Genomic DNA, 12,787 nt, shown 5'->3' on the forward strand with positions numbered 1-12,787 from the left:
AACTAAACTAAAAAAAGATTAAGAGCAACAGCTGACTACAAACTGACTACAAACAGACTCTGGTGCTACTCCTAAAAGCCTTTGAAAAAAGTGCGTTTTTAAAAGTGATTTAAACATTTCAAGTGTTGGGTCAGCCTAATACGCAGGGGCAGTTTATTCCATAATTTGGGGGCCACAACAGCAAAAGCTCGGTCCCCCGGTTGTTTCAGTCTCACATGGGGACAGCAAGGAGCGACTGGTCAGTTGAGACCTTCGTGTAGTGTATCGGTGCAGAAGGTCTGACAGGTAAGAAGGAGCCATTTAAAACTTTAAAAGCAAATATAAAATTTTGAAATGAATTCTAAAATTCAGGCAACCAGTGTAAAGAGGCAAGAGCAGGGCTAACGTGCTCACGTTTGCGTGTCCCTGTCAGCAGGCGAGCAGCAGCATTCTGGACCATTTGCAAGCGTCTTAAAGTTGCTTGACATAAACATAAGAAACACATTTGAAATAATAAATGTAAAAGTTCATCATCGTGTCCAGGACTGCCTCCCACACCTTCAGCATTGCATCCAGGATCCACACTCCAGTCTCACTTCCTGCCTTCTTGCTCAGGTCTGAAACTTATTTAAATGCTGTGCTTTGAATTTCCTTCTTTATTTACTCAGATTACTTCTCCACACTCTGCAGTTCAATTCAGCTACGGCTCTCCTGCTGCTCAGAGCAGCCAGCAACTTGCCTCCACATGCTTAAAATCTCAGAGCCCCACAGTAATTATGCATCTTTTGCTACAATAACTTATATATTATTATATATTTATTTATATATATATATAATATATATATATATAATTCATTTTTATTAATTTATTTAATTTTTATTTAATTTTTACTGCATATTTTTTTAATTTCTATGGAAACAAAATTATGCCCTTGGCGGTTCAAGTGGTACAAGAAGTCTTTTTTTTTTTTTACTTTGAATCACACAAAACTCAAAATTCTATATTTAATGAAAAGCCAAATTTAAGAAAAGTCATGAAACATAATGTGATGGGTTTTAATTTAACAGAGTTTACAGGGTTTGGGCCCCCTTGGAGGCTCTAGTTTATGGCAGTTCCACATCTTTCATATAGCAGCAAGCAGGGACTGCAGTGGTGGGATTATAAGGATCGTTGTCATTTAATTTAATTTAATTTAATTTAATTTAATTTAATTTAATTTAACTCACGGTCTCCGAAAAGATGACTAGAACATGTTCTTCAGGTGGCCAACTTAAACCAAGGTTTAATTAGCTTCTTGAGAAAGTATATGACTAGGATAACCATTTAAATAATCTTTAAATGATGATATAATTTATTAATTTGAAAATCCCAACACCTGGCCTGCTTGATGAACCCCAAAACGTTTGAGACAGAAGCTGAACTTTTTGGAAGGTCTGTGTCCCGTTAACATCTGGACGAAAGCCAACACAGCATTTTAGAAAAACAGCATTGGTAGTGGCAGAGGCAGTGTGATGGGTGATTTTCTGCTTCAGGAGCTTCATGGCTTAATAATGGAACCGTGATTTTTTGCTCTCTGCTAGGGAATCCTGAAGGAGAATGTCCAGCCTGAAGCTCAATCACAAGGACCTTCTACAGCACTGTCAGCTCTCTTAGAATAACTGCCTGTCTCCTCTTTGCTATTGAGATGGTGTTTGAAGGAGCTGGACTATAAGTGCAACCTCTGTAAGGTTCAGATATCACCTCATGCTACCAGCTGTGACTGACTCCAGCCAAACACAAAACTAGTGAAAAAAACAGTCAGCAAAGATGAAGAGGAAAAAGGCCTCAGTGGCCTCTGCCTATAAAACCGTTCCTGTTTTTGGTGGATTGCACTTATATATTGGCCACTAACATGCAGGCTATTAAAAACTTTGGGAGTGGAAATTATATTACTTCATATTAGTTGACAAAAGTCTAAAAACAATGTAAGTACGGTGAGAATAGTTTCAAATTATTTTCATGTTGCATTAATGTGTGCATCTGTACATTACCAGTCAGCTAGTAAGCCTTTCCTGGGATCCATTGGTGGTGGCTCCATCCTTTGGTGCTCCCTCTTCACTGCATTAAATGACTGCATGAGTGAAGCAACTGAATATTACTCTCGTGATTCTTTCTCCCCTATTTTCAGGAGTGCAACACTTACAGGCTTAAATTTAAGAGCTTCAGACTAACTCCTAATAAAAAACCCAAATTTCAGATTCACCTGACTGAACTGGCCACTGACATCATGTTGTGTCTCTGGGTCTACACAGATATAAAAGCTGAAATCTTCAAATAAGTTCAATCTGTAAACACGTCACATATCGACATCAGATAATCTTCTCAGACGATCGACCCCAGCCAAACCTCAGATCACCATTTTCCTTCCAAATGTCAGGATATAAAATGGCCTGATAATCTTATGGTGTGTCCCCAGCCTGAGAATAGACGAGCTGGCCTGTGGGTCAGTAAGACTGTTCTGTTACAGAAAGGTTTAAAGAAGTCCTCCTGCTGTGAGGACGCCTCTGCTAAAATGTGAGGATTTGAGATGTAAAGAAAGACAAAATATCAGTAAATCAACTCAAAAACAAACTTTGTGGAAAAGTCAACAACCTATGTTACCCTATTTCCTGTTCATTTCATGGAATTGCAAAGCATTTCTGCACCAAAGCATTTTTGCAATGCATAGATTGAGAAATAATGATGAGACCAGGTTTGGCCTTTCACAGGAACAATTTGTCAAGAGATTCAAGTCAGCAGTACAAAAAATGTTTTTATGGTATACACTTAATATCACAGAGAAGAGATGAATATATATGATACATAAGATATCCCCACTTCTGATTTGAAGTTTTATTAATCTCATACAATGCTTTATATTCCCTTTTATCCAATGTAAATTCACAAGATAAGGAAGCACAGCAAGTCTCTGCATTAACCCGCCACAGGAAAGCAACATGCCAGCGCACTTCTAGTGCCTGGATAAATGGGGAGGGTTGCATCAGGGGGGGCATCCAGTGGAAAATCTTCAACAAATCAAACATGTGGCAAGGCAAAGAGTAAGTGATGGAAATTCAAAAAGGAAATAGGAGGAAATATACAGTGGGGCAAAAAAGTATTTAGTCAGCCACCGATTGTGCAAGTTCCCCCACTTAAAATGATGACAGAGGTCAGTAATTTGCACCAGAGGTACACTTCAACTGTGAGAGACAGAATGTGAAAAAAAAATCCATGAATTCACATGGTAGGATTTGTAAAGAATTTATTCGTAAATTAGGGTGGAAAATAAGTATTTGGTCACCTCAAACAAGGAAAATCGCTGGCTCTCACAGACCTGTAACGTCTTCTGTAAGAAGCTTTTCTGTCCCCCACTCGTTTACCTGTATGAATGGCACCTGTTTGAACTCATCATCTGTATAAAAGACACCTGTCCACAGCCTCAAACAGTCAGACTCCAAACTCCGCCATGGCCAAGACCAAAGAGCTTTCGAAGGACACCAGGAAAAGTATTGTAGACCTGCACCAGACTGGGAAGAGTGAATCTACAATAGGCAAGCAGCTTGGTGTGAAAAAATCAACTGCACTCAGAAAAATAAAGGTGCCAACTGGAACCAAAAGTGGTTCTTTAGACTGATGCCATAGAAGAACCTTTTTTGGTGCCACAAAGAACCTTTCAAACAATGGTTCTTTGAAGAACCATTTCTTTCAGTGGTTCATTGAAGAACCTTTAAAGGTGCCCCAAAGAACCATCAAGAAATGGTTCTTTGGGGCACCTTTAAAGGTTTTTCAAAGAACCTTTTTTGAAAATGGTTCTTTGAAGAACTATTTTTAAAAAGGTCTTTCAGATGGTTCTTTAAAGACCCATCTTAAAGAACCCTTTTCTGAGTGGTTCTTTAAAGAACCATTTTAAATCTTTCAAAATAAAATGCATCTTAAATTGAATTAACTAGAGTAGGGTAAAATAAATACAAGCACATAGACATATATTAATGGTTTATTGGCACTTTGTATTACAGAAAAAGACAAAAAGGCATTTTAATGCTAAGCACAACACCACTACTAATAATAGCATAAGTCATTTAAACAGTAATAATTAAATATCTTTACTATAAATACATATAAATATTATACTATAGATAAAACAACAATTTTTACATTAGAAATAGCAATACTTTCATAACAGACAATTAAACAACACATTTTCATCAGCATGTTTGCATTTTCAGTAAAACTATTTCAAGAACAATCTTTTTATTTAAATTATCGATGAACTGCAGCCTTAAGTTATGTAAGTTAAGTTTAATGTGGGAGTCATGGTCCTTTGTTAGTCCACATTGGGACAATTTCAGTCTCTCACCTGCACTATGCTGGCAATCTAGGAGATATTTAATGCGTTTGCCACTCTTTGCACAGCTACTGGTACAGGTGTAGTCAGAGTTCCCAAGTTGAGAACAAATGCCTCCAAAAAGCAAAATGTCTTTTTTAGTTCACTTGGATAGGCAACATTGTAGACATGGTACAGGGAGAAGACAATACCCATCGCCAATGAAATGTCCATTTCCCCACTGTCCAGAATCATTTTTTGTCCGTCCATCTGGACATTGACCTCAGTTGAATCACTCAAGGGCTTGCCGTCACTGCTGCTGAGTACGATTGTAGGTATCGGGCTGTGTGGATCCTGAAACAGAAATTAAATTCTTGAAATGAGGAGTATAGTTTAAATAAGTATAAACAACAGCTGTCCCAATAAAAGTATAAAACTCCTGTAAAATACTGGATTTGTTCAAGACCCCCCCCTCACCATACCAAAAAATATATAAATTTACCTTATTTATGACGAAGAGATGAGAAGCATTTTCTTTGAAAATAGATGGCAGAAGAAGAACAGCTGTGTTAACCATCTGACCTGAAAAATAAAGAGAAATATGTAAATATTTTCTGGCCAATTTTGTTAATACAAAGCAGTAAAGGCCATATGAGTGCCTTCATCAGGAGTTGAATGTCTTGCAGAACATAAGCATTAGTGCAGTAAATGTATACCTAATTAACTTTTCAGTGTAATTCAGTGTAAATGTTAAGCATTTATACAAAACCCCCAAAATGTTGTTCAGTTCTGTAAGTTGCTAGCTTTAAATAATTTGAGTCCTAAAGAACTTGCAGAGCAAGTCTAGCTGCCATTCAACATTTTTTGGGATAAACATTGTGTGAATGACTGAAAATCTTCATAGAGATACATATAGCATCGAGGGTATATCAGTTAAATCTTAAAGTACATCATTGCAGAGACGAGACAGGAGAAATGTCAGTCTGTGGATATTGTAAGGCAGTGGTCCCCAACCTTTTTTGCGCCACGGACCGGTTTATGCCTGACAATATTTTCCATGGACCGGCCTTTAAGGTGTCGCAGATAAATACAACAAAATAAAACTAGTACCGATACCGAAAAAAAGAAAATTTATTCATAACACACGTGAAAAGACCCAGGAAAACCGAGTAAATGATAAAAACGATAACAAAATAACGCTGAAAACCGATAAAAACCCTGAAAAACTATACATTTCACACCTGAGCCTCAACTCTCGCGGCCCGGTACCAAACGACTCACAGACCGGTACCGGTCCGAGGCCTGGGGGTTGGGGACCGCTGTTGTAAGGGACACTGTGTTTACTAATGTGCTGTATGTGAAACCTTAAAAAGTGGTATCTGAGATAGGAGTTAAAAATGTTTTTGCTCATTATTGCCAAGTGCCCTCACCTTTTCTTTCAGTGTCTGTCTGGCTCTCATCAACAGATTTTAAGCAGAGGCTTTTAAGGTTGCTGTTTGGGGCTATTGACACAAGCTTCGCTGCCAACATACTGAATCCTCGGATTACTTTTTTGTCCACATCAGTTTTAAGTAACATGGAAGCCTCTTCAAGAAGCTAAAATAAAGGATAAACATATACATATTAGCTTTGTACCATAATATATACCATTATATAGCAAACCAGAACAATCATTATTTCACACATAAATTATCATTAGAGAAGAAATTATAATTTTGCATTTGTTTACTTTAATTCTCAAGTACACATTGCTGTGCAAAAGGGATGTTTAGACTATTCTTCCCAAAAAACTATCATTGGCATCAGATTAGTCCAAAATTATCCTGTAGCATGAAAATAAAACCAAAGAGAAAGACATAGTCAATGTGGCAATTTCTGTTAGTGTTCTATTAGTGTACTTTTATTACTCATGAAATCTGCTGATTCAGTCACTTTGCCTGTCCTGTAGGTACGTGATTATTAGAAGTCTGTATAAATGTGCAGCACATCAGTACATATTCGTGTTTTTGCTGTGCACTATTGTTATTGTTGTTTTTTGCTGCAGTTTTTGATAAAACACTCACCACAACAGGGATAGTGAGACATGGGAATTCTCGTAGAACCTCTTCAGTAGTATGCTGAAGAATGTAGTGTGTTCTGTACTTCTGTATTTTCCTGAGGTGCGTTCGAATGACATCCACATTTGGCCTAGTTTTTTGGCACTCTTGCTTAATCACTGATACATGTTGGTCGGTGCTCCTTTCATCCTCCCCATCGTCAAGAGGATTGATATCCTGGTTATTAAAAAGTTTAGCAAATATTGAGAGGAAAAACAAACAAACAATACTTTTAACTTTTATGTACAATTTAAAATGGCAAACAAACATTGAGCATATTTAACTTGCCTTGGTTTTTTTCAAAAGGATACAGGGCTGGATATCTGATGATCTTTTTCTTCCTGAATTTGGAACTGAGTATTTGTGTCTCATTTTTTCAATTTCCTCTACGTCTACTAGTGGTCTTCTTTCCTTTTTAAACTTGTTCCTGAGAGACTCATGCAGAGCATCGTACAAACGATAAAAATGTAACTAATTATTCATAAATAGGTGCAACTAGGTCCTCCCTTTATACAAGACATTTACCAGACAACTTTGAGTGACATAAAGCTGGTAGGTTTGCTGTAATCATGTCATAACCTAATTAGTTCCTATTTACAGATCTCTTCTTTAACTCTTAGGAGTTGATCGAACACATGATATAAAGGTTTGGAGCACTTTAGATTGGCTAAATACACTAGATAAAGTAGATAAAGTATTAATGGCATTATGTCCTACAAGCATACTCATCGTGATCTTTCAGTCTATATGTTAATACCTCTACCTTTTAATAATAATGTATACTTTATTGATCCCCACAGGGAAATTTCTCTCTTTGCATTTAACCCATTCACTCAGTGAAGCAGTGGGCAGCCACTAATCAGGCGCCCGGGGAGCAGTGTGTAGGGACGGTACCTTGCTCAACGGTACCTCAGGGTAGCCGTTCAGTTGATTCAAACCCCCGACCTTCCGATCATGGGATAACCACACTACCTACTGAGCTATCCCTGCCCTATTTTCAAATTTAATTTTTTAAATACAAAAACTACACTATCCTGATACAAAGGCAAACAGAGCTAATATAATGCTGAATTTCACACCATTCACTTGAGAATTCACAGAGAAATGAAACATTAATTTAAAAGAGCAATTGATATTTTATTTATTGTTTGACCATACTGCACGAGATCTGCCTCAAAAATCACAATACTAATACTTGTATTGTAGTGGCCACAAGGGAACAGATAACCTCTGAATATGTAACAATGAAAATGTTAGCATGTTACACTCGTTAGCCAATAATTGGGCAATTCAAAGACAATTTGTTGGACAATTGTATCAATGTTTGCTTTTCAGGAATACTTACATATCCAGAGCCATAACTCTCCTTCAAAAAAGGAAAACTCAGAAGGACAGTCCTCAGAAGCTCTACATACTGCACATGAGAGGGATACCTGCAAATTTTGAATGATGAACTTAAATTCTGATGTACATACTGTATTTTAAATGAATCAAATCTTAATTATATATAGACTTACATTGTCTCATTACTCAAGTGGTCAAACAGTGCTTGAATAAGCATGTTTTTGAGTCTGTTCTTGGTGGGTGACTTTAGTGCTGCATCTTTATTGGTCAACGCAGTGAGCACAGCTGGAGGAAACTGCACTTTGCAGTTAAACATAGGTTGGAGTGCTGACACAGTATGCTTTTCTTTGTGTTGCCTTCCACTGCAAGAAGAAGTAAGAAGTATGTTTAGAGTTTGTTACAAGACATGAATATGCGTGTCCTTGTGTCCTGCATCAGGAATATCAGCATATTTAAAACGTACAATAACAGCTGCTGAACTACAGAAACAGAATCATAACAGAGAGTAAGAGTGGCTGTGACATTTCAATTTGAAAGTAAATGGGTGTGTGATGCACATCAACGCTGGAGAAACAGAACAGGGCTTGCGTCAACCCCTTGTCCCCCACCCTCCAACACCGTAAACCTAGGGGAGGGGAAACACTGGATAGTATGAATGTACAATTCAGTGAATCAACCAGTCAACTTAAGACTCACTCTTTCAGCTTCTCTACAGCAGACAAAAATTTCACTTGGTCTTTCACTTTTGGAAAAAGACGCTCACTCATTCTTTCAGTCATCTGCAGAAGTGTCGATCCATCGATTTCATTGTCTGTGGCACAGAAAAACAATAAGACACAATCAAAACAGAAATGAGCATGTCGAAGATAGAGAATAAAAATATTATAAAACATTACTAAAAAGACAGCTATGAGTTCATTAGTGACTATAGATGATGACAGACCTGTGGAATAGCCAAAAAGTGGTTAAAATCATTTTAACAGTGGTTGACAACTCCTAACTAAAAAGTCATGGTTTAGGATGTATCTTACCTAACTTTGGTATGGACTGCCTTAAAAGGTCGGTGGATCAGTGTAATGAAGTCTTGACCATCACATCTGTATGCGTCCAAAGCATGAAAGTCTACCTCATCCCCAGGCTTGAATATCAGCATATCATCAGTCTCTCTGATGTGGTATGATTGAAGGTGTCTTATAAACTCCAGTGTTGTGAAAAGTTTTCCAACAAGAAACCAGTTGGCCCTGATATACACAATCAGGACTATTTTCACAAACAGTGGAATTTGCTCTGCATGCACAAGTTCCAAAATGAAGAAATCTCCAACTGCATATTTTACAGAGTTTAAAATGATGCATTTACTTGTCCAGAGTTTCTCATCCACAGTAACAGCTGTCTCCAAGTTTTGCAAACAAATCTGCAAGTTCACTGGAAGTTCTTGAAGTGATAAGTTATTAACTGCTGCTTGTGTATGATCGCTCCTGATGATCCGTTCAGGCTGCCACTCCCAGCATTGACGAAGCTGATTCCTCTTTGCCAAAGTCTGACAAATATTAATATAGTTATTGGTGATTCTTGCTACCGTCTTGAAATATTGATGTCTGGCTTCAAACCTCATGCACCAATGAGAGCGGAGTGACCCATAATCAAGGATGAGCCGAGGATAATGTAGCAGAAAATGCAGCTTGGGTGTAAACACACCAGGAAACAGATTGTTGAAATCTGTCAAAAAGTAAGTGATCAGTTCATGTAGATTACTAATCCAGTCAGTGCTGATGGTTGGAGCAAGAATAATCTCTCCTATTTCTCGAACCAAAAGATAAAGCTGCCAAAACTTGTTACCCTTTTCAATCCTGGAGCCTATGAGGAAAGGCAGAGTCCTAAATAATGTCCATTTCTCAACAGCAGTTCCAGAGATATTTCCATCCAGTGCTACCTTCTCAGGTATTAGAGCAGGTTTGGAGGTGCAGTCATTCTGTCCAAAACTAAAAGTCCTTATGCTGTCATTCACCTCTTGGATAGTAACGGTTTTGTCCTCGTGCAAGGCTTTTAAAACAGACTTCAAAACAAGAGGAATGACCCCCTCAAGAAAATCATGCATTACATCAGGTGGGAATGCATTTGTGGTATCAAAATATGACAGCTTGTTGAAGGCACATGGGCCAGTTACACCATACACTGACCTACAGTGGGGGTCATCTTCAACACATTGCAGATGGTATGCATGAACAGTCTTTGTCCTAAGAACACAATCTCCCTCACTAATGATCCTAGACAGGTCCTTGTAATGACACATACAAAACCTGCATATTCTACCATTACTGAATGAGCAGCTAAAACCTGCAAGTGTGTGAGAGGTTAGGTTGTCTGCAGATATTGTGGCCAGACCACCTTTGATGCAGTACTGTCTGTCTTCAAATTTTAATGGTAATCCACGTTCTTGCAAAACCTGTAGGTCACAAATTAATGGTTCTAATATTTTCTCAAATCCATATGTTTTCACCAATCTATGTTTGACAAGTATCAACAGATGAATATGTCTTAAAACAGATCTGTCTTTTGGTGGAATATTTCCCAAAGTAAAATAAAATGCAGACACTTTATGTAGACGTTTCTTTGATTCCTAATGGATTAGCAACTTCAAATTCATCACTGTACAACTGAATTCTCAAATGTGGGTTGTCTGTGTTAAAAAAAAAAATCACTTTCTTTGTAAATTTTCCCATCACTAAAATCTGTTAAGGTTTCAGGAGCACGGGATTCTGGCCTAAAAATTTGTCTTAAAATGTTAGGATCATTACATATTAATTCTAAGACTTTTAGAAGTGGAATATACTGAAAAGTGTCCTGTTTCCCAGTAAAAGGATCTATCCCCAGGATACATTCAACAGGTTCAATCAAGTTTAATTTCTCAACACAGTATCTGTCTAGTTGATATGTGTTGCTGACTGCACTGAAGCAATGTTCTACCAAACTATTGTCATCAATATAATGAAAACTTGATATATCAAAATTAAGAGTCTGCAAACATTTAGTAAATATCTCCCTATAGTTTTCAATAAAATACTTGAAAAGTGACTCTACTTCACTAAGAACAAATGTTTGAACTTTTCTATTTACAATACTTTTCTCTTGAAGATTCAAGGAAAACAATGCCAGTTGTTTTCTCACAGTCTCTGTAAAGTTCTCTATAAGTTCACTCAGAGTTCGTTCAGATGATTGGGGAAATTCAACAGTTTCCTGGATGACAGGGTCACAGTCTGGGGCCGACTCTAATCCTTGTTTCTGATATTTATGTTTCTTCCTTATGTGATTTTTCAAGGATTTCACAGACAAAAACTTTCTGGGACAGTCTTCTAGTCCGCAGACAATGAAGAATCCACATTCACTTTCATGGTATATCTGTTGATGTTTCAGCAGTTTTTCATATGTTGGTTTTCTTGTGGAGCATCGTGGACACTGATATGGCACATCCATGGAAATGCTCACCTACAAAGACCTGTTGATAATCTGCCAATTCATTTTCCCCAAGCCAAAGAGATACTTCTCCAACAGTCCACTGCTGAGCCATGATCTACTAAAACAAAACAAAAGGCCATTACATTGTTTTATTCTGTGACATCAAAAACTTATTTATTTATCTTTTGTTCATTCATTTTCTAAGCCGCTTTATCATCATAAGGATCGGAGGGGTGCTGGAGCCTATCCCAGCTGTTTTTTTTAGGTGGGGTAGACCCTGGACAGGTTGCCAGTCCATGGCAGGGTCGTCATTCAGATATGAATGTTTGGATTGTGGGTGGAAACCCACACAGAAACAGGGAGAACATGCAAACTCCACACAAAAAGGTACCCGGATGACCCCGGGAATTGAACAGTCTTTCTAGCTGTGAGGCAGCAGCGCTAACCACTATACCACCGTTTATTCTAACTTTTAAGCCTTCTTCAGATAAATATTGATTATTTTATGCTTTGGATTATCTGGTCTTGTTAGTATAATGACCTCTTTTTTGCCTAATATATGATGTTGGATAAATGAAATGTACATAAAAAAATTTAACTATACTAAAAACGGACATTATCTTGGTAACATCAAATGACTGGAGCATAATTTGTCAACTACTCTGAAAATAAGTTATACAGTAACAGTCAAAGACACAACTTCTCATGTGTCACATTTCTATTTATTCAAAACACTTATGCATTGCTGTATTTTATACAGCTACTCCACAATTCAAAGTACAGGCTACTGAATTTCTGAGTTTCTAGACCAGACACAGAGCTCACACAACAGGCTTCAGGCGCCATTTTGGTGACTTTAACAATATTATTAATTTTAATATCTGTCTAGCTGACATTAGTTTATGTACGCAGCACGCAATAGAGCCACATATTTTAGAGGCCAAATTAATTGGGAGCACCTTCACTTAATTGTAACAGTGGTTTTGTTAGGAAAACAGTTCTATATACCAGATACTAAACTGCGTAACGTCAAAGGCTAACGTATCTAACCATTACTGTTAGCACAACATTAACAACAAGCTACAATGACGAGTAACAAAAACAAAACAATAAAAAGGTTTTATGAAAATGTTTTACCTTTTCCAACAGTCCAGGAATCCAAAATCATTTAAAGACCAGCAGGTACTGAAGACTTTTATCCACTGGCAACGTCCGAGAGAAAGTTTTTTCCCTTAGAAAGTTCAAGGCTCGCGCGATCCGTGTGCGCATGCGCGTCCCTACAGTTGCCCCCCCCCCCTTTTGGTTGTACGACGTGTTCTAACGTCTCTCTCTCTCTCTCCCTGTCTCTCTCTCTCCCTGTCATTTATTTGGCTTGACACAAATAATAATAAATTGCGCAGTGATAAACAAGTACTCAGATCACATGTGCAATTATTATTTATTTATATTATTTTATAATTTGACTTTACATACTGCTGGGTGGTTTGTAAAGTTCACAGTAACTAGTATTATCATTATGCTATATATATATATATTAGGGGTGCAACGATATTCGTATCGATATTGAAC

At 37.6% G+C, this 12,787-nt stretch overlaps 1 protein-coding gene across 2 annotated transcripts; it reads right to left on the minus strand.

Annotated features, from left to right (window-relative positions):
• Positions 1–3,797: 3,797 nt before the first annotated feature.
• Positions 3,798–12,500, minus strand: LOC120724354 (sterile alpha motif domain-containing protein 3-like). 2 transcript variants are annotated; one of them, XM_040016521.1, is made up of 10 exons: positions 12,356–12,500; positions 11,249–11,333; positions 8,459–8,573; positions 7,936–8,124; positions 7,764–7,851; positions 6,707–6,868; positions 6,386–6,595; positions 5,753–5,918; positions 4,825–4,904; positions 3,798–4,676 (listed from the first exon to the last, which is right to left on the minus strand). In XM_040016521.1, the coding sequence occupies exons 2-10, from the start codon at positions 11,328–11,330 to the stop codon at positions 4,374–4,376; spliced, it is 1,395 nt and encodes a 464-aa protein (XP_039872455.1). In that variant the 5' UTR covers positions 11,331–11,333; positions 12,356–12,500; the 3' UTR covers positions 3,798–4,373. The 2 variants fall into 2 exon arrangements, with proteins under 2 accessions (XP_039872455.1, XP_039872456.1); XM_040016522.1 differs by having other exon boundaries at positions 8,794–11,333.
• Positions 12,501–12,787: the final 287 nt, after the last annotated feature.

The sequence above is a fragment of the Simochromis diagramma genome, unplaced genomic scaffold (genome assembly GCF_900408965.1).
Source record: "Simochromis diagramma unplaced genomic scaffold, fSimDia1.1 OVJJ01000685.1, whole genome shotgun sequence".
NCBI classification, from domain to species: domain Eukaryota; kingdom Metazoa; phylum Chordata; class Actinopteri; order Cichliformes; family Cichlidae; genus Simochromis; species Simochromis diagramma.